Genomic DNA, 26304 nt, shown 5'->3' with positions numbered 1-26304 from the left:
GCGGACGGCGGGCAGACAGCGCCGGCAGTCACGCCAGGAAGCCCGGCACCCATCTTGCACTACTGCACGCAGTTTTCCTTCCCAGAGACCCCATCTTCTCCACCAGCCTTCCGGGAAGGCGCCAAGTGCTCTTCCCAGGAGGCGCCGGGTCCCGCTCCCCTCAGCCGGTTTGGCGGGAGACGGGCGGCGCTCGCCCCATCCCGCCGGACAGCGGCACCCCCCGCCGGCAGGAGGCCGCGCAGCACCCCACGGATACGAGCACTGCGCGCCCCGTTCGGCCGACGGGCTTTAAATCGGCGTTCTAATAACCCGCGGGAAGTACCGCTTCCCAGCGGGACGAGCGGCGCTCCCCGGCAGCGGCCGCCCCACAGGCGGGCCGAGGTACCCGCGCCGCGGCCCTGCACTGCCGAGGAACTCCTCGTCCTCGTCCTCATCCTCGTCCTCGTCGTCGTCGCCGCCGCCACCCCCCCCACGCCAGGTGCGCGCGCAGCCACCGACCGCGGGGCGGGGCGGGCGCTCATTTCCTCCTTGGGCGCCATTTTGTAGCGCAGAGAACCCGCAAATAAAGAGCGGGCGGGAGCGGCGTGCGGGGGAGCTCGGGCGGGGGTGGGGGGGGCGCGGCCGTCCTGGCTGTGGAGCTGCTGCTGTTGGTGGTGGCGGCGGCGCCCGCGGAGCTGGTGGCGTCAGGCGTGGAGGTGGCGGCGTTTCGCCCCTGCTCGATGTGAGGCGGAGCGCGGCCCAGGCAAGCGGCGTGCGAGGGGCGCGGGGCCTCCGCGCCGCAGGCGGGAGGTGAGTGGCCGTGCGAGCGCTCCGCCCTAGCGGGACGGACGGACCGGGCAGCCCGTGGTCCCGGAGTGCCGAAGCCCAGAGGCGCCTCCATCCTTCACCTCGGGCGCGGGGGGGGAGGAGCGGAAGCACTTAGAGCCATTTTGTACGAGGCCCCAAAGCCCGGCCTGGCTGCGCGGCCGGGATCCTCCTCCTCCTGCCTTGACTGGCCGCCGCGCCCCGGGCCGCGGGAGCCGCGTTTGTCGCTTCCCTTGTGGGAGAGGAGCGAGGGCGGCGGGGCGGGCACTGCCTGGGCTGGGGGGCGGCTGCAGCAGCTGGGTCTGTCAAACACCTGCGGCTGCGGCCCGCGGGGGGGGGGCGGGACCCCCGCGGTTGCTGAGGCGAGTGTGAAGGCTGACCAGTTACGGGGCTACTGTGAAGCTTTTCTTTCTAAACGTCAGAAGGCTCCTTAGGACATGAAAGACAAGGAGCTACTGGAGGGGGTCCAGGGGAGGACCACAGAGATGATTTGGGGTCTAGAATGCTTCTGTTGTGAGGAAACACTGCGTGAGCTGGGCCTGTTTACTCTAGGAAAGAGAAGACTGAGAGGGGCTGTCGTCAATGCATACAAATATCCTAAAGGCGGGTGCTGTCTTGAAGGGTGCCAGACTCTTTTTCAGTGGTACCCAGCGGCAGGACGAGGGTCAGTGGCCATAAACTAAAACATATGAAGTTTCGCCTCAATATGAGGAAGAACTTTACATTGAGGGCGGCAGAATACTGGAACAGGTTGCTGTGGTGGTGCATTCCCCCTTAACCTCCTTCCAGGCTGCAGTGTGATCGGAGAAATCTTTGAGAATCTCAAGCACGCTCATTCGGGACAGCTGCCCAGGCAGGTCATGGAGTCTCCCTCTCTGAAGGCATTCAGAACCCACCTGGACATGTTCCTGTGTCACCTGCCTTGGTGGGGACGGGGGTGTTGGACTATGTAATCTCCAGAGGTGCCTTCCACCCCTAATGATTCTGTGATTCTGTAAATTTACATGGTTTTTTATATATGCACACACATATGTACATAGGGAGCTGGGAGCCCATACTGGGGTTTTCCTCATGGAGCTCTTTCTTGGTATCATTCAAATAACTTTCAGTTTGCATATAGCAAGTAAAGCCTCATACCCGATTAAATTTTGTTCATTGAGGTTTTAAAAAAGTTTTTAAATCCTGTGTTTTATAAACGTTGTAGGAGAAGGTGTGCAGGCTTGTATCAGAGTTACTGAAATTAAAATGTACTTTCCTCATTTCACATCTCTTTTAATTGAAACTGCCATAGAAGCCTAAAACATTGAGTTTTTCTAAAAATTATTTTAGTGCCTGTGACAGTGTTATTCTAAGTATGGAGTATGGTGGTGTGTTGCTTGTTGCCAGGAGCAGATACACAGGAGTGGTGTGTGGCAGCCACTGTTTCTGCAAAATCATGAAAGTGCTTAGTTTGGATAGTACAGTTAAGCTGTTCATAATATAAATCACAAAATACAATTGTGTTAATTCCAGTCAGTTATGCAGGAATGTTGTTTACATTGATTCTTTTTATTGTAGAAAGTGACACTTCATTATGTTCTTGCAAGATATTTCTGATGTGGGTAGGAGAGAGATGATCTCTTCTAGAGGAGAGCCGAGTGATAATAAGCATCTCTTGATGCACAGTGCTGGAGAAGTTACTGTGTTAGATTCAAAGAATGAATATTTCAGTTGCAGTTGTTGTCTGTTGCATACAGGTTCACCTGTTCGTTAACAGAAAATGAAGGCAAATCGCCGTGACAGTTGCTGTGGCCAGCCTGGTGCTGCTGCTGTTTCTGAGAAACATGGAGCACGATAGCAGTATAGAGCAGTAATAAATGTTTAAGCTTCTGCTAAGTTAGTCCATGTTCCCAAAAAGCTGTTGCAGGGCAGTAGCAAGGTGAAATTCATATGTGTGGAAAGAGCACTAAGTGCTTATCTGTAGATATTATTAACCTAACTTATCCAGAATAACCTATAGAATATTTTTGGCACATGTGTAGTTCTATCATCGCAAGTAATAATAGGTGGCAGTAAGGCAGCGACTTCTGTAATGCAGTGGCCCATAACTTCAGTCTTTCATGCTCTTGTCTGAAAGCAAGAGGTGGTTTTGTAAACGGTGATGTGCTGGGTGTAGAGGTTAGAGTAGCCTGGTCTGGTGCTGGAATTTTGTGTGAGGTCTGGAGATGCAACATTTGACTGCCTTTGGATGGAGCATCTACCTTTGATTTCTTGTAGTCATGATTGTGACAGCAGGCATATGTTTATAATTGCTGTATACTGCAGCAGGGGTTACAAGCCAGGTCTTTGGGGTAATTCACGTTTTTTGTTATCTGTGTGCTTCTGGTACTTTTCTGGGGAACACACATGACTTGACATGTGTGTGCCATTTAATCAGTGTTAGCTGTAGTTGTGTGAGACATCTGAAAAGCATGTTTCTCTCTGCCAGGAACTTAACAGTAGCTGGGATCTTCAAGAGTACTTCCAAACTCCAAAGGAGTTAAAAACTCTAAAAATCTTTTAAAAAATTAGTGGGGAAGGTAGGCAGCCTAAATACAGGGGTTACAAGCATTCCCTCTGCAATCTCAAGTTACTCTGAATGATTGAATTGGCCACTGGCAATTTGTATCAGCAGCCTCTTATGCTTGTATTTTATATTTTATATTTTTTTTGGTAAAACAGTTTCAAATAAGGAGCGGCATGCAGAAGTTCAAGCAAAATACTCCTTGTGAGCGGGAGTGAAGGGGGTGTGACTTCTTAGTTTAGGGAAGCACTTAGATGCCTGTGTGTTACTAAGGTAGCAACAGGAAGCTGCCATTCATTAGTGAGATGCTTCTACTGAATGTTTTCTTTCTGTGGGTTCTAATGTCAGTATTTATTATAGGAAGGGAATGTGAGTGTTGGTTTGTTTGTTGTTAGCCAGGACCTTATTTGGTAGGGTGCGGTGTAAGTTGTCAGTGGTGTCAGCTAGTGCAGGTTGAAAACACCCTGTTTCATTGGAATGTATTTGCTTGTCTTACTGACCAACAGTTTTAGGATTTGGAAAAGTTAAATTGATTCATTGAGTGTCATTGTGAAAATACTAAGGTAATCCATAAAAATCATTGAGAAAATAGAATATCTACTCCTTAAGAGCATTGTTTCTTTAAAGCTAAGTGTTCACAACCAAGGAGTTGACACATCCTTTCCCTGCTACATGTGCAGTAGTAGCTTTACAAGCTTGTCAACTCTTAATATTGTATGCAACTTTTCCACTGGAAAGCATATTGCAAAGATGCATGCCTCCAGCAGACCTTGCATTCATTGTTACTTGAATGCCTGTAATATTTAGGAACTCAGTATTTCTTACATAATCATAGTTGTAGAAAATACTCTGTATTACTCTTTAGAGATAAGGAAGGATGTTCTGTAACTCAGGGAAGTGTGAATATTTAATCTAGCAAAATGCAGTCCTCTTGTGCTTTGTATGCACCAGAGGAATTCCGTTTGATGGCCTATCTAAGCCATTTATTTTGCATCCTACTTTTCCTGAGAATATTCACACGGGTTTTAAAATAACAGTACTTCCTGTTTATTTGAATCTTAAGAGAGTAAGTACTTGCAAGAACATGTTGTAATGTTCGCAAATTACTCTTTTATTCCAAAGAGGAGGAGCACTAGTGTAAATTGCTTTGGTCAGACCCAGATTATCCTTTTTCTTGTAAAGTACAATGTTATGTAGATACATACTAAATGTCAGTTTGATACAAAGTTGGGTGGTTTTGATTAGTTAAATAGGAAGGATTGATTACTGATTGGCTTTTTAGATATAAATAGAAACTTTGAGGTAACTTTAAGAAAAAATGCATCTGAGTATATCTAGATTACAGGAGCAAACATGTCATAGTGTTATTTTGTACTCTGGTGCTGCATTGTGTGGAACGAATATTTCAGTGATGTAATATTGCAAACCAAAACACTTAAGGCTAGAAGTGCAAGTTTCTGACTTGTTCAGTGTTCTGTTTACACTAAATAAAACTCCTTTTTTTCCTCTCCCTTCAGAGTTCACAATGACGAATGAAGAACCTCTCCCAAAGAAGGTATGTGTAAAATTACGTATGACTTCACCTGTCCAGGTAATCAGGACAGCTTGATAAATTTTGCTTTTCTTTTTGCTTCATAGGTTCGCCTTAGTGAAGCAGATTTTAAGGTTTTACCTAGAGATGAGCTTATCCTAAGGTAATGTAAAAAGTCTTTTTTCCATCTCAACATTCTTCCAGTGGAAGATGTGTGAATTTACTCTTTCATTGTCTTTTAGCATTGTTGTTCTGAAAAACAGTTTTATTTGTTTCATAATGCATCTCTTCTGTAAACTTCTCCTCTTGTCTCAAATATTTGTAGTTTGGGCAGGAATACTTTTTCCCAAGAGGCAAAATCCTTAATAGCATTTTGTAGAACATGAGTGCAAGCTTTTTTTTTTCTTCACTTGTAACTGTAGAAGATATGATTGCTTACATTCCTTAATAGACAGCAAGTTATTTTAAACATCAGAAAAATGTCAACCCTTTACTTCTTTATTTTTACACTTTCTCAGTCCATGCAGTTGTCTTTCAGCATGTTCAGATATTAACAGAAAAATGTTAAAATGAAGTTTTCATCGCCTAGAACGTTGATAGGGAAGAACCTGGCCATCTTTTTAACTTTTTAGAAAGCTTAAGCGTCACCACAGAAACAATAATAGGGAATCCTGTTGTCCAGACCACCTGCTTAAAGAAACCACCCCAGGCCACTGGTTTCTGTATGCCTGAATTTCCTGATTCGTAAGCCAGAAGCCATCCAAACTAGCCTTCTGTGGGACATCTGTTTATCTGCTGGAGTAGTCTCTGCATTTTGGTAAACATTAGTTCTTGGTTTCTTGTACACTGAGTTATTAGCATTATTAGGGTCTCAAGGTAAATTTTGCTTTTTCATAGAACAAAGACTAAATTGTGTAGAAACATGGGGTTACATATGCAACATTTAGTGTACATGGTGATCAGCTACCCTCCCTTCTGGGTAAACTATCCTGCCAGCTACTTTTGGGGTGACAGTTTTTTTTTTTTTTTCCAGGGAGTAAACAGTCTGTCTCCATATGTTTAAAACTGGTTTATGTCTGCCTCTGAGTATCCAGTATTTTGGGTTGTAAAGAAAAATGTATTTAAACAGTAAGAAAAAGTGCTTCTTTCCTAAATGGTTTTGGCCCTGTGATCTTTTTTATAGAAAACTCCTAAGTCTCCAAAGCTGTGCCCTTAACTTCTTGCGATAAAATCCATGTGAAAGTACCAAAGCATAGATTCTGTGCCACTTGCTTTCTGACTGATAGTATGAAAACAAAAAAAAGGCTGTCAGTTGTAATCAGCTTCTGTAACTTGCAATGATTAGTTGCTACCATAGAAGAAATGAATTTCCAGCACATATTCAGGAGAGAATGTGATGGAATACACCCAAGGAGGTACAGTATGTCAGCAGCTCACCTGTGTTAGTGAAGAGGCAGAAGGGAATTTGTTAATTACAGCTATGTTGCTACTGAATCATCTTCTTAGTGTGTAGAAAAACTAACATGTATCCAAAAGGGTGCTTGATGGATTAAGGAGAATAACTCTTCAATATACCCAGAAATGGAAATTTAAATTCCATTTTGGTCATGTCCCTTTGATTAGTTTGCATAGATCAGTCTTTCAAACACTTTTTTTTGTATGGGGGTAAAATTAAGGATTTCTAGTAAGTGCACCTCTAATTGTGATTTCATGTAAAACTAGCAATTATTGCACTAACTGCTGGCTTCACTTGTAGGCTGGAATAAAATATTATTATTAGGCATATACTTTAATCAATGGCATTTCTATTACTTTGAGATGTAGAAAAGCATGTTTTGACCTCTAGATTGTCTTAAGATTTGGAATGTGGTTTTTTGATCTGTGCTTCGGTGATGCAAATGCTTTTTCAGACAGACATGTGTAATCACCTTTTAGTCTTTAGATTATAAAGTCACCATTGCTGTACAGTTGCAGTGATGAAATACATCTGTAGAAAAAATGTGGGGTTTTGTCAGTTTCTGTGTCATGAGTCCCAATTTTACTGTTCCATGAAGTGCATAATTTAGGTTTGTTCGTTGTAACTTATGTTGACTAAACATGAGCAGGACCAACATAGAGCCTTTAGACCTGACCTTGAATTTCTGCTTCTCTCATGATTTGTTGCTCTGGACTCATGTTAAACTTTCCCCTCTTTAATGCAGTAGCTAGCTTCACTGTAGGAGCTTCTGGGAGAAGGAAGAGCCAGAAACATGGTAAAGAAATAACTATGGATCATTGCTAAAAATCAGATCAGTATTGCTCTGATAGTTTAGCTGAGTGGGTACCTGGTAAAACACTGAACCACTTCAATTTACATAAGCATTTCTGAGGAAATACAGTGCGTTTACTAAACTTCAGTCAACAGGGACTTAGAGCCAGTCATTTTTGGAATGGCCTGGGTTCAGTGTGTGTCTTAACCCCTAACTGCTTAACATTTACTGTGAACCCCAAAGCTCAGCATAAAAGATGGGTGCTTCAAGAAAAAGTATTTAGGACTTCATAGCTTCACATTACCTCTGTAAAGTCTGCTAAATCTTTTTGGAGGATTAAGTAACTGATAGAATGCTGCTTAGTTACCTTCCAGTTCTTGTGAGACTGTAAGCAATCCCTTCAACAGAACAGATTCAGCAGGGTCCTCCCAGTTTTCCTGTGTCTGTTCTTGAATGCCTTTCCAAGTAGCACTTCAGTGAAGCTCTTCAGGTTATTAATTTTGAACCATCAGATTATGGACATAAACTACTATATTGAGTGGAAAGCAAACTGATGGGAGGAAAAAAATCTGCCTTTTAGCCTTTGTCATTCTTCCCCCACTCAGGTTCAGCAATGAGCTGCCTTAGTCTGCTACAGGTGTGCTGGAAGCTGTTATCTGGGGCAGGGTGAGGAGGTCAAGGGTCTGGCTGTGTTCCCTCCCAAGATCTTGCCCATTCCTGGCCTACTGGTGAGGGAGGAATGTTGGAAAACGTGCCTTGATGATGCGTGAGCACTTAGAGCAGTGGCTGAAACACTGGTATGTTACCAACACCATTCTAGCTATGAGTGCAAAAGCACAGTGCTGTGAGGGCTGCTGTGGAGAAAATTACCTCTGTATCAGCCAGACCCAATGAACAGCTTGAACAGCAAGAGTCTTGACCAGTTTTTGACAAAATGCCACATCTGAATAGTTACAATTACTAGAAGTGTTGGTAGGCATATGACTTGAAATCCATGACATGGCTTAGTGCCATCTCGGTTTTCTTTTCCAGGAGTTTGGTTCTTGCCTAAATACTAGTAGTTGTTGAGATGTGACTTAGAGCTGTTACCTACAACATTCTTGGTGACTGTAGGCTACATGGGTTTGTTTGTTTGTGGGTGGTTATTTTGGGGGTTCTTTTCCTTTTTTTTCCAGCTAGTGCTCTGGCACATCTACTTAACTTGTGTAATGTCCTCATTTCACTTGCTCTGTATATTGCTGCTGTTAGGGGTGTGTGGGGGGGGTCTCATGATTTTGATAGAATTACTGGGTTTGGGCTGTGAGGTGTAACTTGAAAGTGAAGTAGTCCTGTGTATTTGAAGACCAACTGTTTATTGCATATCACTTTTTTAATGTAAAATTAGGTTCTCTCTTTCTAGATTTGCTGTTCAGTAGGCCATTTCAGTTTTACTTCTGGGAGATTGGAATCTCCTGAACTAACAGAGAATTTTTAATGGTCAAATGGTGAAACTTCTTAGAGCAGAGAGATTAGTTTAAGGGTTAAGTACAAATACTACTGCTCTCTTTTACAGAGCTTTGAGAGTTCATTCATACTGTTGGCATGTTCAGCTGAAGAGATGTAAAATTTTGTTGTTGCTTGAAGGAAGAGATCTCATGCTTCTGTTTTCCGTTTCCCAGTGATGTGGTCTTGCTTGCTGTTGCAGATCTCTGATGCTTTTTAGACCCTTTAATGTGCTGTTTGATTTCACTAAATGGTCTAAATTACCTAGAGGTAAATTTTATAGTTTTAATTAAAGTAGTAGTGTAGGTTAGAGAGTTAAAATAGAGCAGTTGTGATGAGTCTGGCATAAAATATGCCTCAGGGAGAGAAGGTAATTGGGAGGAGAGAACAGACACCTTCTTCTATAGTAGTAAGCTATTAGATAAATTTTCTTTATAATGTACAGTTATACCATCATGAGGATCACACATAGTTAGGGGCAGAGTACTACTTAAAAATCTCAGAACACCGTGCTGCAAACTTTTTCATAAAGCATTTCATGCTAAACTTCACAGCGGACTTTATTTGCTACAGATTTGATGGTTTGTATAAAATACGGTGCTGTTTTTAAGTGAAGTTTTTTGACTGAGGATGAATCTCCTAAATAACATTTTCAAAGAGTTATTAAACTATTTGGCTTATGGATGAGGAATATAATCAGAGAATGGTCTTAACCTGAATGAGCTGATACAACTGCTTAACCTAGACTGCCATTTCTAGTGTTATGATACACTTCTGCTTGACCTGTTCACTTGGTAACATACTTAGTGTTGTATTTGTATCACACTTGCTGTTACAGAATTTTGTTTGAATTGCTCTGCTATGAGAATAAGATGTATATAGGGTACTTTACAAAGATAACAAAATAAGTAGTGTTTGATCCTAATGTTTGTCTAAAATACTGATTATTAAGATGTCACTTTTAAGTGTTGTAATGCACAACTACCATTTTGTTCCTCTGAGACACAAAGCAGATTTAACTATTTCCACAATTAAAAGCTCCCTTTTTAAAACTGGAATTGTCTTTTGTGCAGTTGTGTAATTCCCCCTTGACATGTTCTGATTATAGTATCAGTGTGTGCTCTGAAAGCTTAGAGATGCCTTAATTTAATAAAGAGCTTCAGAAATTCTTTTTTTTCTCTTTATATCTGCAACAGGTGGAAACAATATGAAGCATATGTGCAAGCTCTGGAGGGCAAGTACACAGACCTTAATTGTAAGTTTGCCAGGTTTCAAAAGGGTGCAAATTATCAGACTGTATAAAGCAGAGTGATCAAGTAATATGTGTGCTTTCTAGAAGTGCTAGAAGTAAGTTATAATAAACTGTTACTTGTCAGGAAAAGAGCCCCTGTTTTTTCTATTGTAAAAAGAAAGCCTCTCCCAGCTTTCTTACCAACTTCTTTCCCACTTGCAAATTTATCCCACTATCTAAAAAGTCTTATTTTTGCATCTATAGGACACAGACTGCTGGGCAGGGGAAAGCTTTAAAGCATAACCCCATAAATAGGTGTACTTTGGAACTTTACCATTAGAAAAGGAAACTGTCTACTGAAATATTCCAGGAACGTCTGTGCTTTTAGTAGTCTTACAGGATTGTAAGGCTGGGAGGGGAAAAAGTGTTTAGAGGTAAATGTCTAAAATGAGTCCCCAAGGATTATTTGATCTGATTAGGCAAATTGGAATGTCATTCTTACATGGTCATTAAAACTTGGTCTTTTGGAAGGTAATATAGGGAAAACATCCTACTGTGAAATGATAAAATATGAATACATTCTGGGAGTGAATGAAGAGCCAATCCCAAGTCACTTTTAAAAGTTATCTTGCCAGCTAGAGATGGTATATTTCCTGTTTTCAGTCACCTTTTCAGTCTAAATACTTAAAGATGTAGTGTACCTCTGAGTTTGAAGGGTATTTTTCTGTCAGTCCAAATGGATGTCCTCTCTTTTGCTGTTGTTACATCCTCCTTCTACTGCTGTCTCATAATATTTTGGATTTTGGAGAGAATAAAATACAGCAAATGGAAACAGGTGATTCCGTTCACATCTCAAACTGTCTAAACATAGATAAATAAGTTGTTTTAACATTCCCAGTTTCTCAATTTTGGAAACAATACAGGCCATAGTAGTCAGTGTTAATGAATTATCTGCAAAGATTTATTTAGAAATCATTGTCCTGAAGCAATTTGTGATGTTCAGGTTATATTTACAGCTCATTATTCTCCCAAAATTAGGAAAAAATGAAAATTAAAATTTTCAAGTTTTTAATTGTCTTACATATGACAAGTAACAGAGTGAATTTATACAGTTGATATTCAGTTGCTTGCATGTGTTTTTGTTTGAGCAATTTGGAAATGTGCTGCCTTATTTTATATATAATCTTTCATAAATGTCCATGGATCAGAATTCTAGTTGTAACAGAATGTTCTTGAATGTCTTACTGTTTGCTCATGGAATGTTGAGGCCAGTTTTAGGATTGCCCATAAACAGCAGTGTTTTACAGACTACAGATTGGTTTTTGCCGCACAAAGTGATTTCCTATATAAACATGGAAACATGTTGAAAATTTTAGTAAGTCTTAAAGAAGGACCAGGAATACGGCTTTAAAGCCACCTGTTGTTAAACTTTTCCAATACTTAATGACATTTTGTTTTTTGTTTATGCTAGTTATAAACATGCCTGCAAAAAGTGTAACTGACTTCTCTTTATGAACTTGGTTTTTACATTCTTTTAGCTATCTTGTAAAAACTTCCTATGGGAGGGTACTATAAAACATGCTTTCTCTGTGTTGTTGCTTGTGTTAGCTAATGATGTGACGGGGCTGAGAGAATCTGAAGAGAAGCTGAAACAGCAACAGCAAGAGTCTGCCCGAAGAGAAAATATTCTGGTGATGAGGCTGGCAACTAAGGAACAGGAGATGCAAGAGTGTACTGTAAGTATTTAAAAAGGATAAGTATGTTCAAACTGTTGCATCAACATCAGCTGTTGAGACAGTACCTATGTGCTATGCTATGTTTTTTGTGTATCTACACCATCACATTTTCTGTGTTTAAAGACACAGCAGGGTAGTTTAATTGAATTAGTAAAGATCACATCTTAAAAGTTTGGAGGTTTTTTAATATTAGTTTTTGCTGTTCATTTTCAGCAGCAGTTTTAATTGAAACTTGGTTTACTTCAAACCAAACTAATTCTTGCATGTGCCATGCTTACTCTCTTCTAGCGTTTATCTATGGTGCATATATACAAAAATGTTCTGAGAATCATTAGAGTCAGGAACAAATAAAAATGTAAGGATACAATTGAGTTTATTTGGTTTCATTTAGGAGTTTTTAGGCTGACACTTTCATTGCATTTGAATAACAATGAAGTGTTAAGCCTATAAGCCTCTGTCTGGCTGGATAGGTGAAGTTGCTACTGACTTGTTCAAAGCCCTTTTAAAATTTGGCAGATATGCTTAATTTCTACTGTTCTGAATGCATATTTTGTTTATCTTTGTTTCTTGCTTCTTCATTTCTGTGACTGTTAAATCTGTGTTTAGTTTTAGTTTCTTGGAAACTATCTCACACTGGATTACCTTCTTAAAATAAGTTTCATTCTGCTTGAATCTGGCAGTTTCTAAAAGGATTGTAAAAAGCTTATTGATAGTTTTGGTAATATACTCTTCAGAGCTTCTCTTATGAAAATATAAGCTCTGTGCAAAACTAATAACTAGTGTTGTAGCTTTCCTTTGCTTTTTAAATCTTCCTTTCTTTTTTGCCTGAAGTTTTTCAGAGCAGTCTGTATTGTGACTGAATTCTGTACAGTGCTTTCACTGTTCTTGAGACCATAAGATCACTTTAGTTCACATGTTATAGATGGGAAAAAACTAAAGGGGATTAACCTTACTTTGCAGTGCCAAAAAACAAAGCCCAGAAACAGAGGTTGGAAGAGACTTGCAGTTTCTAGTCCAGCCTGCCTGTTCATAGCAGGGTCAGTTGGACCATGTTACTCAGGCCTGCACACTACTGGCTTTTGAGCATCTCCTGAAATGGAGACTGCAGAACTCTTTGGTGATCTCTGCCAGTGTTGAGACACTGACACAGCAGAACGTGTGTTCTTATGTTTAAGTGGAACTTCCCGTGTTTCAGTTTGTGCCCATCACCTTCTATGCTTTCAGTGGGCACCACTGGCTTTGCTTTCTTTACTCCCCATCAGGTATTTATGCACATTGGTAACATCTCCTGAGCCTTCTCTTCTCCAGATTGAGCAGCCCTAACACTCTCAGCCTCTGCTTGTGTGTCACATGCTCCAACCCCTTGAATCAGCCTCTTAGCCCTTCATTGGCCTCACCCTAATATGTGTGTGTCTCTTGTACTGAGGTGTCCAGATCTGGACCCAGTACCCCAGATATCTCACCAGTGTCAAGTGAGAGGAAGAATCACCTCCCTCAGCCTGTTGGCAGCACTCCGCTAATGCAGGCCAGGATGCCAGCGAAGATCTGTTCTGATACAGTACTGCAACACTTCCCTAGTTGTGAGGCTACTGTATTGGTCTGCTTCACTTGTGAAGTTTTACTTATAAATTCTGCTATGTGGAACAGCAGTAATAAGTTTTTTTTTTCTTTTGAACTTAGCATATAGCTAAAGCAGTAAATACTAAAAATAAATAAAAAAACCTGTAAGTTTTTCACCAAAACCAAATTTGTGTGTACTATATTTGCCTTTCTTCCTCCTTTGAAGTTACAAACTTCAAGTATTTAATGCTTTGAATTTGACTATCGTGAATGATTTGAATATCATGAAGACTATAGGGGTTTTGGCTGCACTTTGTTAGATGTTTATAGCTGCATAATCTTTCCAGAACATCTGTTTAGAAGAACTTCTGAAGAGCTTTTATTTTCAGTGTACATTAAAAAAGAAAAAAGAGCGGGTAACAACCTACCAAAAAGAAACAAAAAACAGACACATGCCCACACACTCAGGTGGCTTATATTTCTTCTCTTCTTGACTCAAGAATAACACTGAGGATGTAATCTCCACAGTATATGGAGGTAGGAAGATGCATCCTTGAAGAAGAGTTGTAAAATGGATACACTGGAGGTGTATAACGGAGACATGGGCACCTTTAGGTATTTTGAAGTTCAAAAATGTGCATAGTTTCAAGAAGGTCTGAAGGACTGCTTGGCTTTGTATTACTACAGAGTATTTTTTCCACGACGGTAACAGTAGAAAAATACATCATGTTGGATAAGATGCAAAGCTAAGCCACAGGTTGCTAAATCATTTAATAAGCTATTCATCATGTGACATTACTCGACATGCCTGATTTTAATCCATAAAATAATTTTTCCATATTTTTATTGTAGTTAACAATTTTTTATAATCCACACTTACATGTGAAATATACCAGTAACACTTATATGTAAGCCTTCGGTGTTTCCTGTCACATTTTAATTAGAAAGACTGAGCATTTATGGTGTCTAGTTTATTGAAAAACTACAGATGTGTTTTTGGGACATTTTATTCTACAAACTTACCGCTTTCAAATTTAAATGGTTAAAAAGTCAATACCATACCATAGTCAACTGCTAATAGTTGACAGAGACTGAGTTTTCTGATCACTTGTGTATAACACCTTGCTTACTAAAGTACACTAGCTCTGTTTTAAAATAGGGTGTGATGAAATCTATTTTGGTGTTTTAATTTTCACCCTTTTTTAAAATAGTAGCTTTTTAGTGTGTTTTCAGCTTATGAAAGTCACCAGTTGTCATCTTGAAAGTGTAGGTGTGCATATCAGAGTAGAAGTAGCAGAATTGTTGCCCTTATTGTGTGTCAATGCTGTTTTTGAAGAAATGAGATGGGAGGGGAGTGCATAGCTCCATTCTCTCCAGTGCTTTGTGCTGAGTCTAGCAGGAGAATATATGGATTTCTTCAGAGCCAGCAGCTTAGTATAAGTCTGTGGCAGGTGCTGCAAAGTTACTCTGTGGTTTCAGGTCACTAAGGGCTACCTTGAATTCAGGCATTTAACATCCTGTGTGCCTGTTGTCAGCAGCAGCCTCAAGCTACCTTCCCCCAGGAACAACCCTCTAGAAGAGGTTGCTGTTCTGAGGGAAGTGTGGGTAAGGTATTGTCTATGGTTTCTACATAAAGCTTTATTTCTGACAGAGGTGCAGGTCAAGTTAATGCCACTTCAGGGAAAGGCCTTAACCTCCTTCCAGGCTACTGCACAGTTACTGAGAGTCAGTAAGTGGGTGGCCATTTGGAAATACTTGCTGCTCAAATATGTTTTTCATGGAACAGATAACAATGAGTGGAACTTTATGGAGGTGCAATTGGACTGTAGCACTAGGTAGTCATTACTCTTGTGGTTTAGGTTACAGCTCTGTTGTGTTTTTTCTCTTCTTAGTTGTGCACTTTATTCCTTCCTTATAAGAAGTATATACAGTTGATCTGTCTTAGGTTGCTACACTTCCTCTCAGGCACCTGTGATCTGTTTTGTAAATTCATCATGTTTAGAGTGTCTGTTCTTTGTAGCTATCTTTGGATGATTTCAGCTGAAAGCATGCAGCTGTTTCCGAGAATGTGAGAACTAAGGGGATTGAAAATGTTATTGTCTGTCTTTAACAAAATAATAAAAATCCACATGAACAAAACCTCACACAGCCTGATGTCCTCTAAATAGACTGCTTTCTGTGCTCTCCTGCCTTGGATTGGAACAGAGAGAAAGCTTGATAGCAAGATTTTTATTCTGTTTGTGAAAATTACCTCTGCTTGTCCATCTGATGGGTTTTTGAAAAATACCAGCTGGTGTGTGCTTTTATGTTTGGGAATATGAAGAGTCTGTCGGCATTTCAGGTGTTAGAATGGGCATTCCCCTGGGGTCTGGCATAGGACATGACTATTCCTGTATGTTCAGCTGTAGCCTGAAGTTGGTCCTGACTGTAGGCAAACTCTCCTGCTCCCTAACCACCTGGAATATCAGTGGGAGGTGACTCATACCAGAAAGTGATCAGAGGGAGCAAGAATGTGAGGTTTGGACTGGCTGAGCAGGAAGACAAACATAATTAGGAAATTGGCAGAAAGGGGAAGACATTTGGACTGGCTTTGGGAGCAGGTCATACTTGGAGGAGGTTGCTAGGTCTTCATGGATGACAAGCCTGACAGATGAGAACTCTGGAGTTAACAACTGGAGAAAGCACTTGTGGAGGAATTGAGAAGATTTAAGTTGGAAAAAGTAGAGGGAAATAATGGTCTTTCAAGTCTGGGGAGGGAATGAGCAAGGATTGTTAAGCTTAAGTTTTTTTCCTGCATGACTGCTTTAGAAATGATGGTTGAGCTGAAGTCCTGTGCAGTTGCCATCTGCTGGGCTCAGGAGTGTGAGCTGGAGAAACCCCAATGAGATTGTCAAATAACTGGCATTGCACAGCATTGGCTGGGTCCTCCAGAGTGTTTAAGTGCATTTCTGGTGTGACTGAGGAGCAGCGGCAGCAATTCTGTGTGCTAATGATCCAGGGAATCTGTTACTGTTTTTAGATTTACAGTGGAAGGAATCTGGGCCTTGGTAAGACAAAGAACATGGAACATCCCCCCTCTCCCCCCCAGTTAGTGATGCCTCTTTAAGAATGGATTGGGAACAATGTTGCTGTATCATGATTATATTTCTGAAATATGTTGCTGGTGAAGTTGTCCATTTTACTGTCTACTAGCTCTAGCCATCACAAAGAATTGACAGGTTGTTGAAATACTTCAGTAGCAGAAGAATAAAAAAACTGAGTGGATAGAAAATATACATCAATAACAATGAATAAAATTGATCTTTATTCAGAGAGCAATGTATTTTGCATTCAGTGAGGCAAAGGACCCGAGAGGTAAAATGCCGTCCAAGAAATGTTAGCGTAACCTTAATCTAGATTTCCTGTTTCGAGGTGCATTACCCACATTGTATGTGGGTTCTTGAATTCTTTATTTCTTGAAAATATTTATATGCAGTGCTTTTTATTCCCTTTGTATTTTTTCTGTGTACATAGAACTTTGTCTGTTTAAAATTTAAAGTATGATGATACAGTTTTAAGTAACTAAGTATTTTATTTTTATAATATCAAATTGTGTCAAAGGAAATACTTCAGTTATTCCAGTACCTTTGAAACCACTTACTTGAAATAAAATCCAGAATTTTTTACTACTTAACAATATATAAATTAAAACATATTATACTCAATTTAGAAGTGACTGAGATTGCTACTGCACACTGCATGTACATAGGACTTCTGTAGTTCCTCTTCACCACTATTGTGTATAGACTCCGTAAGAGAGTAACTGCATGTACAGGAACATGGTTAAGCTGTCAGTGCTGCTGGCTGTGCTGTGTGTCCCAAGGAAATGAGAGAGTGCAGGGGGATTCTTTCCCTTTAGGGTTTGTCAATTAAACTCTTGCTCGCAAGTCTGATTGTAGGACTGCCTGCATGGGAAGCAAACTACCTGACTTCCAATTAATGTCTTTCAACATCGTGTGATTCTGTTCACCTCTTGCTGATGAAAAATGTGTGTGATATAGGGAGCATAATAAATTGAATTTAAAAATCAGCACATTCTGTGCAGGCTGATGCAGTATTGTTAATTAACAGAGTTCTAAACACATACTTTTCGTACAATTTAAGATACGTCTGTTGTGATGGGATTCAAATTGAAGAAACTTTCAAAGTTAATACTATTTATTTACATTTGTTTTTAGCAATCAGTACTATATTTAAAAGAAAATCTCTCAGTTACTACTTCTGAAATTTTGACTATTTGCCAGTGTTTTAAACATATAAAATTGTAACTCCTTTGGCTTGTGGATTTTGCAAAGAGAATAAAATCCAACCAAAATCTGTTTTAATTGCTGTTAATATTTCTAAATTATTTTTCTAGAGATAGACAATCTTGCATCATAAGTGACTATTGCAGTTGCAAAATATCTTAGAAGGTTCTAGAAACCTTTTTATTAGCTTGTAAATATTTCTTGTCAATTTTTGCTCTAATGTTCCTTAATAACTTCCACTGAACTTAAGTGGGAATTAACTGTCTGTTTTAAGCAGAAAATTATTTCCATATGCTCTTTGTTCCCCAGAAGGAGTGCAGGCAGATACAAAAGAAAGGGAGCATTCTAATGCTCCAGATACTGCTCTGACAAATATAAATTGACATGTAGAAAATAATCTTGGCATCTGGAGGGCAATCCGTGTGCACAAGTGATTTATATCCTGCGTTTTTCAAGTTACAGTGTGAAAGAAGGCAAGCTGCCTTGATGTTAACTTTGGAATAAACACTGGTATTGAAATGACTTATAATTTTTCTTCAATATTGTATGAATAACAGTCTTTTTTTCTTATTTTATGCAGAATCAGATTCAGTACCTCAAGCAAGTCCAGCAGCCTAGTGTTGCCCAACTGCGATCAACAATGGTAGACCCAGCCATCAACTTGTTTTTCCTAAAAATGAAAGGTGAACTGGAACAGACTAAAGACAAACTGGAACAAGCCCAAAATGAACTGAGTGCCTGGAAATTTACGCCTGATAGGTAAACAAAACAAATACTCCCCAGTCAAGACTTCCCTGACAGTCCCACTACGAGAATGCTATGGTGGGACAGCCAAGTACTCGTTTCCACACCAAGACTCAGACGTTTTGAGGCAAAAGCCACATTCTTATACTGTCCAGCTTGTAATGCTTAATGTAAAACTTACCAGATGAGCCTTGTGTTTCAGCTTTTTTCTCCCCTTTGCTTCAGAGGCCTGACAGCGTCGGACTGTTCTGAAGAAATGGCCATCTTCGAAAAAAATCTTTTCTAGAACATGTAGACATTTGCAAAATTGTTCTATTTGAAGAAAATAGAGGGAGAAACAGAAGTCTTAAGTCTGTGGCACACTGTGTCTACAGACAGTTTGGAGGAGAGAGAACCTAGAGATTATAAATCATGAATTGAACATGTAAAATTCCCGTAAAATGTAGAAGTGGAATATGCTTCGCTCTTAACCTTGAGCCTAGTGACTTAGAGACACTGTAAGTCAGTTTTGCCAATAAGACTGTGGACTTCCTGCTTGTTCACTGAACTGCTGGGTCAAAACTCGATGAGGTGAATTTTGCATTAAAGAGTTTACTTGCTAACCAGTTTTGAATAGCCACGAGAGTGCTATTTGATATCACAACAGTGGTAGTGTACATATTTGACTGTTTAGCCTTTGGGCGCTCTAGCACTTGACGCAGCCTTAAGTCACTGTTGCTAAATAATGAACTGTTTTTCTGGATGGTTGGTAATACTGTGGACGCCTCAAAATTAGGACTGTACAAAAATGTACGTTCCATCTAAATGCAGGTTTGAAATTGTTTGAAGCAATATATATTTGATCACAACTAGTGTGTATAAGAAAAACTGGTTGTGATAAGAATTTCACTGCATGTTTTCATGCAGAAATGAGAATTTTCCGATCTTTGTTCTAAGAACTGATCTCAAATGCTTAATACAGAAGGCACATGATGGCAACTGTCTTCAGTGTTGGTGGGGTGTTTTTATTCCGTTGTACACCTGGGGTTTTTTGTATTGTGCTTCTCTATAAAATGTGCCTTGAAATAGTTGTAATACCTAGTTCAAGGAACACTTCTGGTTATACTGTTGTATCGTGAAACTCCTGGGATGAACGAGAATTGAACAGGTTGTTACTTCTGCATTGTCTCCTTTGCTGAAAAAGAAGTCAGTATTTTAACAAACAAACTTAAATGCATGCATTTTCTTTGGATTCAGTGAAGGAGTTTTTGCTATTCTCTTGATGCCTCTGTTCTGTTGTCCCAAGTTACTTGTAAGAGTAGCGATCTGGGACAGTTGGGAGTGCACGTCTAAGGTCTGTAAAGCAAATTGTAGATCTGGTGTAGCATTTGTGTGTTTGTTTTTTCCCGTAGCAAATAGAGTTCTATTTAGTAATTGGAGCTGTTGATTTTTCAAAACAGTTGGGCAACGTTTTATGACTGAATTTAAAAATGAATTTTTTAAACTAAAAAGAGACATTCAGCTGTCACAGAGGTGATGTATTCTAACAGTTTTGCTGACTTCAAGATGCCATTACATAATTTTGACTTGGAAGTATCTTTAACTGTTTGTGCTTCAGATGATTAATATGGGATCAAAGAGTAGTATACTTATGCAGGTTTATTTTTTTTTGCATGAGTAATGACTTAACACCAAAAGAAAAATCCACAGAAAAACTTTACCTTTTAAAAAGTGATACATCTGGAATGATTTTGCTATAGCAGTATCTAAGATTTTATTGATCTAGCATCAAAACAGAGGTAAGACTTATATTAATAAATTGTTAATGTGTTTCCAAGCCATTTGTAAAGCTCACTACAATGTGTTGAAAGAGGCATTCCATGCAGATTGCTTGTTTCTAACTTGGCGTTCAGAAAGTTATTTAATACATTTAGATACAGGTTGGTTGTTTTCTAAAGTCCTCAGCCTCTGAACGTGTGAGTACAACTGAGGAAAGACAAGTAACTTTCAAACCCAAGTGTCAAATGAAAATGTTATTTCTGTAGCTACAACATACCCTAATTTGCATCATAGAATTTTAAGTCTGTGTTGTGAGTGTGCATTATTTATACATGCAGTGGCTAGAATATAGAAAGTTAGAGTTATTTCCTGGTAAATAATCGAGGCTTTGTTAACTGGGTTAAGATTTTACTGGTTTTTATTTCTTGAAAGGTGAAGAAATTGGCTCATGTAAAATATTTGTAGGTTTTTTTTCATTCTCTTTGCATCTGGGGCCCCCTCCCCCAATTGTTTTAATTATCCATCCTTGTACACAACTACTCATTTCATGGCATCTGGCCTAGTTTTTGAAAGAGGCAATTCAGGTCTTAAACTGGTGTTCTTGGGGGGGTTAACACATTAACTGCAGCCCTAAGCAGAGCTAGTTCTGGACCTTAATGTAGATAAGGCTGTGCAGCATAAACATTGCTGATGTCTGGAGGGGGAAATAAAAGGGCATGTCATCAAAGGAATGGCTATGCTAAGCCATTTTAACCATCATTAAGCAGAGTATAAACTTGGAATAAAAAGTAGTTGAAATGTCATTTTGCATTAAGCCTTGTACAAGAAACTTTAGTCTTCTGAAATTTAACCACTTACATTCTTACAGGTTTTGTTGCATATCTGTTCAAGAAGATTTGTGAAAACAATGCTGAACTTAGTTTTATAGTTCATAGGAATTATTTTAGTAGTTAATGTATTTAATGTTCTTGAATGTGTTGTCTTTTTTGTAAATTGCAAGGGTTATTTTCTACTAGTTCAGAACATCTGGAAAAATTTTGATGGAAAGAAATAGCATTATAGGTAACTATGCAAATTTCTATACAGGTAATAAATATTTTACATTTTGGCAGGAGTTAACCTGAAGATATTAATGGGATTCTAAAATTGTCCCAATTCCAAGGTAACCAGAACTTGCTGATTCTTCAGTTGATGTTGGTTTGTGAAGAGAAAAGCATTTAATGACTTAAACATTGTAAACTTTTTCTACTTGTAGTGATGATGAATACAGTAACAGCAATTTGCAAATGGCTAAAAATCATGTCTGCCTAATAACTTTTGGGATCTGTCACATTGGTTATCTCCAAAGTGGTCCTGCTTTGCACAGAATGAACATCTCTAAGGAAACTTGCATCTTAAATGTGCGACTTGGACTGTATTAGGTCGGCACAATTTAAACTTCAAGGACCTGGCATTGGACATCACATCAAGAAAGAAAACAGGCTGCTGATTTTAGCAGATTTTCAGGCCTCCAGGACTTTACACAGCCAGATTCCTTCTGGAGCAGCCCATCTGAAAGATTTGGGAAAGTCAGTTGAAAAATGTTAAATGGGGCAGAGTTGGCAGAGAACTTAAAAGTTGTTTAAGGCTTGAGTGCTCAGAAGGTAGTTGATAAGGAAATTGCTGTTTTAAATTCTTTTATTTTGGTTGCAGGAGAGAACTGTGGCTGTGATTGTAGTAGATATTTCCTCCTCTACTTTTTCAATCCTCAGGTTTTTTTTCAGTATTTGTCACTTGTTTAAAAGCATACAAAAAATTAAATGACCACCTTGGTCTTGAAAAGTAATGCAAGTCTTGCTATTGAATTCACAATAAAGCTGTTCAAGTTTGGGGGTTTTGGCAGAGGTTACACTTCTATAGAAAAGAAGGACAGCTTCATTATGGTGCTGAGCCTATTAAAAGGAGAACTGTTTGAGGATGCTATCCTGACTTGGCAGACTTAAGAGTCCTAAAGGACCTTAATTTTTCTCTTTTATGGAGTCAGCTGTATTGCCTATATATTAATTTGCATACTACTTCCTATAATGCTTTACAGTGAGATTTCTATAATGAAGATTAAAGATGTGTAATGTTACCAATTTAGTAAAGAAAATCTTGTCAGTTCCTACCTGTTTCATATTTCTTTCAGAAACGGAATGTCCTAACGATCATTATTTATGATCTGAAATCTGTCATTTTAAAGGAAGTAGATAGATAATATACCCCTTCCTTGATGTCCTTCCAGTGTTCAGTTACATTTTCATTCCTCTTCACCATACAAGATGTACTTAAGAAATGCTGACCATAGAAATCATGAAGCAGACTGTGCATGTGACTGTCAAACATATAAGTTGAGTAGAAAAATAGTTACCTCATTTTTTAAACAAGTACCTGGACAGCATTTAAATGAATGTTTAAACCTCTTAAAGAAAAACAGTCATCAGTATGAAAAATGAACATTAGATTTATTATTTCCCCCAAGCAACTTTTCTTCACCCAAATTCAGTTATTAAATTTCATTACTACAACAAATGGGGAATGATTTTGCTTATAATTTGCTTGTGTAGTTTCTGTGCAGTCCTTGATCTTTTGAATTGCAAAACACATCTTTAATCAAATATTTAACTCCCTTAAGAATTGGCACATGCAAAATTGTGCATACTGATAATCCAGATGTTGGTATTAAAAAAGTACAATATGCTTATTCATATTTTCAGTAATAAAACTTGCCTTCCACTTTGTGGGACAGCGACAGAAGATCAGCTGGCGTTGGAACAGCACGTGGTAACTATAGGGAGACTTTCTGCTATGACAATTATGTTGAGGCATAATGTTCCTTGAATTGTGACATGCAGAAATCCTATCTCCTTTTTGTCTGTAATTGTGATTGAGGAAGATAACTGAAGGTTTTATATTCATTTTGTGATAGATGGCTCTTTCCTTTGCAGCCAAACAGGGAAAAAGTTAATGGCGAAGTGTCGAATGCTTATCCAGGAGAATCAAGAGCTTGGAAGGCAGCTGTCCCAAGGACGTATTGCACAGCTTGAGGCAGAATTGGCTTTACAGAAGAAATATAGTGAGGAACTTAAAAGCAGTCAGGATGGTAAGGGATTTTTTAACAAAAATAGAAGTTGCCTTGCACTTCTGCAAGTTTAATTTTGTGATGATACTCATAATAGAAAATCATCTTTGCCAGAATGAAAGGGCAGTATTGAGTAAAATATGACAATAGTAAGTATTAATTGGTAGTCTTAGTTAAAAACAAACAAAATCCTTAACTTTGGGGGAACTGGTGGGGTTTGCAGCTCCAGTAATGCAGTGTTTGAAATTGAGATTTTTGTACTGTAAGTCTTGCAATTTAATAGCAAATGTTTAGACTGCACACATTACTGGTAAATTGGTAAGATGAAAGCTGTTAACATAAAGCCTAGGCATGCACTGAGAACAGAAAGCTTCTTGTTAAATAACTCCTGACTAATTTGAATTTATTTTAAAAAATCAACTAAGAATATGAAAATCTGATTTTTTTTTTCACCTTTGGTAACTCAGATGAATGAACATGTCTCTTCATGTTTATAGTCTTAAGTTTTGTGAAACTGTAAACCTAAATTGAAATTATCTAAAAACTCTGACCTCTTGCATAATTTAAATGGAGGGGAAAATGCAGGTTTAAAAGTCTTCAGTCTTGAATTCTGTATAGTGTCAGTGGCTCTTCATAGAATGTTAGATTAGGTTATATGAATATAATCTATATAGGTTATCCTGGGGGATATAACCTATATAGACAACACATAGACCTGAATATCTTTTTGTCTGTTTTACATATGAAGATTGTGAGATACCAGAAACTTGGTATGGCATCCCATCTAAGTCTGAGATGTCCTGCATTTTTAAGAATAGATCTTCCCCCAATTATATTGCCATCTCTTTGAGAAAGTAGCAGTATAAAATAACTAGAACTCTTAAAGTAAATGATTGTATAGTGTCATTTTGTGGTAATAGTAACTACTGTTTTGATAATGCACTTCAACAACATTTACCAAGTACATAATTGAAGCAAGTGTAGACATTCATTAAAGACTACTGCTTTTGAATGTAGTAATCTCCAGCACTGAGTTGCTTCTTCTCCATATATGAATCAGGATGATGATACTCCTGCAGTGAGAATTTCCTAATGATTGTTTTCTGTAGCAGCAAGAACACTTTTTAAAAAAATTGTGGCAATATTAATCAGTTTGCATTTTATTTCCTCTGGCATACTGATGGTGCAGTTGAACTGAAGACTGAATCAGTGTTTCTTATACTGTTTTGGGGTCAAATTTGTTTTGTTCCAGAATGCAGTACTAATGGTAAAAACCTTTTTCTGATACATAAATATTAAAACACGCAGTGAAATTAGTTAATACTCTGTTGGTAAGAAGGTATTTTTGTGTCCTCTCTTGGAGGATTTAAAGGATTAAACACAGTAAGAATTGAAACTTCCTTGAAATATGATGAAAAACTACTACTTCTGGCTACTGAATAGAGTTTTGCAGTAACTCAGATTTGTTACATATGCATATGATTCATGGTCGCTTTTACAGTATTTCTGCCAGCAATTAATACTTGAGTAAAAGTAGACACAATAGGATCTACTTGCAAAATATTAATTATTGCAGTTGAGCTTTTTCCTGAATATCTTCCTTTCTTGCCCAGAAGTTAAAGTTGTCTCACATATTTTTAATAGCAGTATAGAAAGTAGGGAGTCGTAGCACAGTTGTTAAGCATTTTCTCCTTCAGAGGCAGAGTGTTAAAACCAGTGCATACCTGATGGCTGAGAAATAGTTCATTGAAAAATTTCGGCATAAAATATTGAGTTACAGGGTTTTAATTTCTTGTCTGAGATTTAAAATATGGGCTATTAAGTGTTTGCAACAAATGTGTTTTCTTTACATAGAATTGAATGACTTCATCATCCAGCTTGATGAGGAGGTAGAGGGTATGCAGAGTACCATTCTAGTTCTTCAGCAGCAGTTGAAGGAGACTCGCCAGCAGTTGGCACAGTACCAGCAGCAGCAGTCCCAGGCCTCCAACCCAGGCACCAGCAGGACTCCATCCTCTGAGCCCACAGAGCAGGGAGAGGCTGCGGGCAAAGACTGCAGCCGCCTGGCAAACGGACCAAGCAATGGCAGCTCCTCCCATCAGCGGACGTCTGGGCCTGGATTTTATAGGGAGGGTAGCGGCACGGAAGATGACTTCCCGGCTTCTCCAGGGAATGGTAATAAGCTATCCAACCACTCTGAAGATAGAACTGGTAGAGGAAGTGGTAGCTACATAAACCAGCTCAGTACTGGGTATGAAAGTGTAGACTCTCCCACTGGCAGTGAAAACTCTCTCACTCACCACTCAAATGACACAGACTCCAATCATGATCCTCAAGAGGAGAAAACGGTGAGCATGAAAGGTAACAGAACTGTGGGTTCTCGTCATGTCCAGAATGGTTTGGACTCCAGTGTAAATGTGCAGGGTTCAGTTTTGTAACATTTTTCTGCAAAATTTTTATACAGTGTCATTGAATTTGGGAGAGGATACTGTCCAGAAGCCGTTTAAATTAGTGCATACTTGTCACAATTTTGCCTTTTTGTGGGTTTCTTTTTGCTTCAATACCTCTGCCACTTTGGAAATTTTAACAGTTAATTACGTTGAATGTTGCTAAAAGGATGTTTGTGTAGCTCAAGTTATTTTTATATGAGTTAATGTGAAGTTGAAATGGAAATTATTTCCATAAAGTATAACATAAATGATGTCTGTACAAATCTGTGTATATCTAGAAACCTGTGCTGTGTAAGGGCATTCTTACTCATACTGTTATACTTAACACCACCTTCAAGATTTGTCATAATAGCTGTGGGTTTGACTGCCAAGTTTGCCCAGTACAGTAGTTTTATCACTAAAAAGATGGACTTACTGAAGGAGTCCTGTAGTAGTTTCAGTGTTAATTACAATTTTTCCCACCATACATCTGTGCATTTTCTCCTTAGGTGACCGAATGTTTATGAATTGTGTGCATAGTTACTCAGTTTTTAAGAACTGTTGTACCCTGTTGATGCATATTGCTCTGTGACTCCAATATTATCTTACCTGTACTGACCAAACCTAAATAAAAACTTTTAATAATGTAATTTCCTCATTGTTCTGCATTGGCTTACACGGCTTATTTGTATGCGGTGTATTTATAGTCCTTGCTTTTGAGTTGAGTTTGTATCTGTGTCAATCCTCTCTGATACAGCATATGCCCAATACATGAAGTTGTAGGTGTGTACTAGTACTAATTTCAAGACAGCCTGATAGTGCTTGTTCCAAAGGTTTTGTCCTTATTGGCAG

General features: G+C 39.0%; 1 protein-coding gene across 3 annotated transcripts; it reads left to right on the top strand.

The window, feature by feature from the left end:
• Nucleotides 1–664: 664 nt before the first annotated feature.
• Nucleotides 665–26102, top strand: WTAP (WT1 associated protein). 3 transcript variants are annotated; one of them, XM_053937343.1, is made up of 8 exons: nucleotides 683–789; nucleotides 4864–4901; nucleotides 4985–5040; nucleotides 9805–9863; nucleotides 11448–11575; nucleotides 18002–18180; nucleotides 22890–23044; nucleotides 24878–26102. In XM_053937343.1, exons 2-8 carry the CDS (start codon nucleotides 4872–4874, stop codon nucleotides 25459–25461), a joined length of 1191 nt encoding a protein of 396 aa, XP_053793318.1. In that variant the 5' UTR covers nucleotides 683–789; nucleotides 4864–4871; the 3' UTR covers nucleotides 25462–26102. The 3 variants fall into 3 exon arrangements, 1 of the variants encoding a protein (XP_053793318.1); XR_008429764.1 differs by lacking the exon at nucleotides 24878–26102 and having other exon boundaries at nucleotides 665–789; nucleotides 18002–19943; nucleotides 22890–22976; XR_008429765.1 differs by lacking the exons at nucleotides 22890–23044; nucleotides 24878–26102 and adding an exon at nucleotides 21179–21748 and having other exon boundaries at nucleotides 665–789; nucleotides 18002–18735.
• Nucleotides 26103–26304: the final 202 nt, after the last annotated feature.

This window comes from Vidua chalybeata, chromosome 3 (genome assembly GCF_026979565.1).
Source record: "Vidua chalybeata isolate OUT-0048 chromosome 3, bVidCha1 merged haplotype, whole genome shotgun sequence".
NCBI classification, from domain to species: domain Eukaryota; kingdom Metazoa; phylum Chordata; class Aves; order Passeriformes; family Viduidae; genus Vidua; species Vidua chalybeata.
Note: the sequence above shows the minus strand (reverse complement) of the source record. Positions and strands in the feature narration are given on the sequence as shown.

Bases quoted from the DNA above. Each gene is read 5' to 3' on its own strand.
- WTAP (XM_053937343.1), top strand. From the start codon at position 4,872: ATGACGAATGAAGAACCTCTCCCAAAGAAG. The intron at 11,576-18,001 runs GTAAGTATTTAA...TATTTTATGCAG, and splicing joins AGGAGATGCAAGAGTGTACT to AATCAGATTCAGTACCTCAA. The intron at 23,045-24,877 runs GTAAGGGATTTT...TTCTTTACATAG, and splicing joins ACTTAAAAGCAGTCAGGATG to AATTGAATGACTTCATCATC.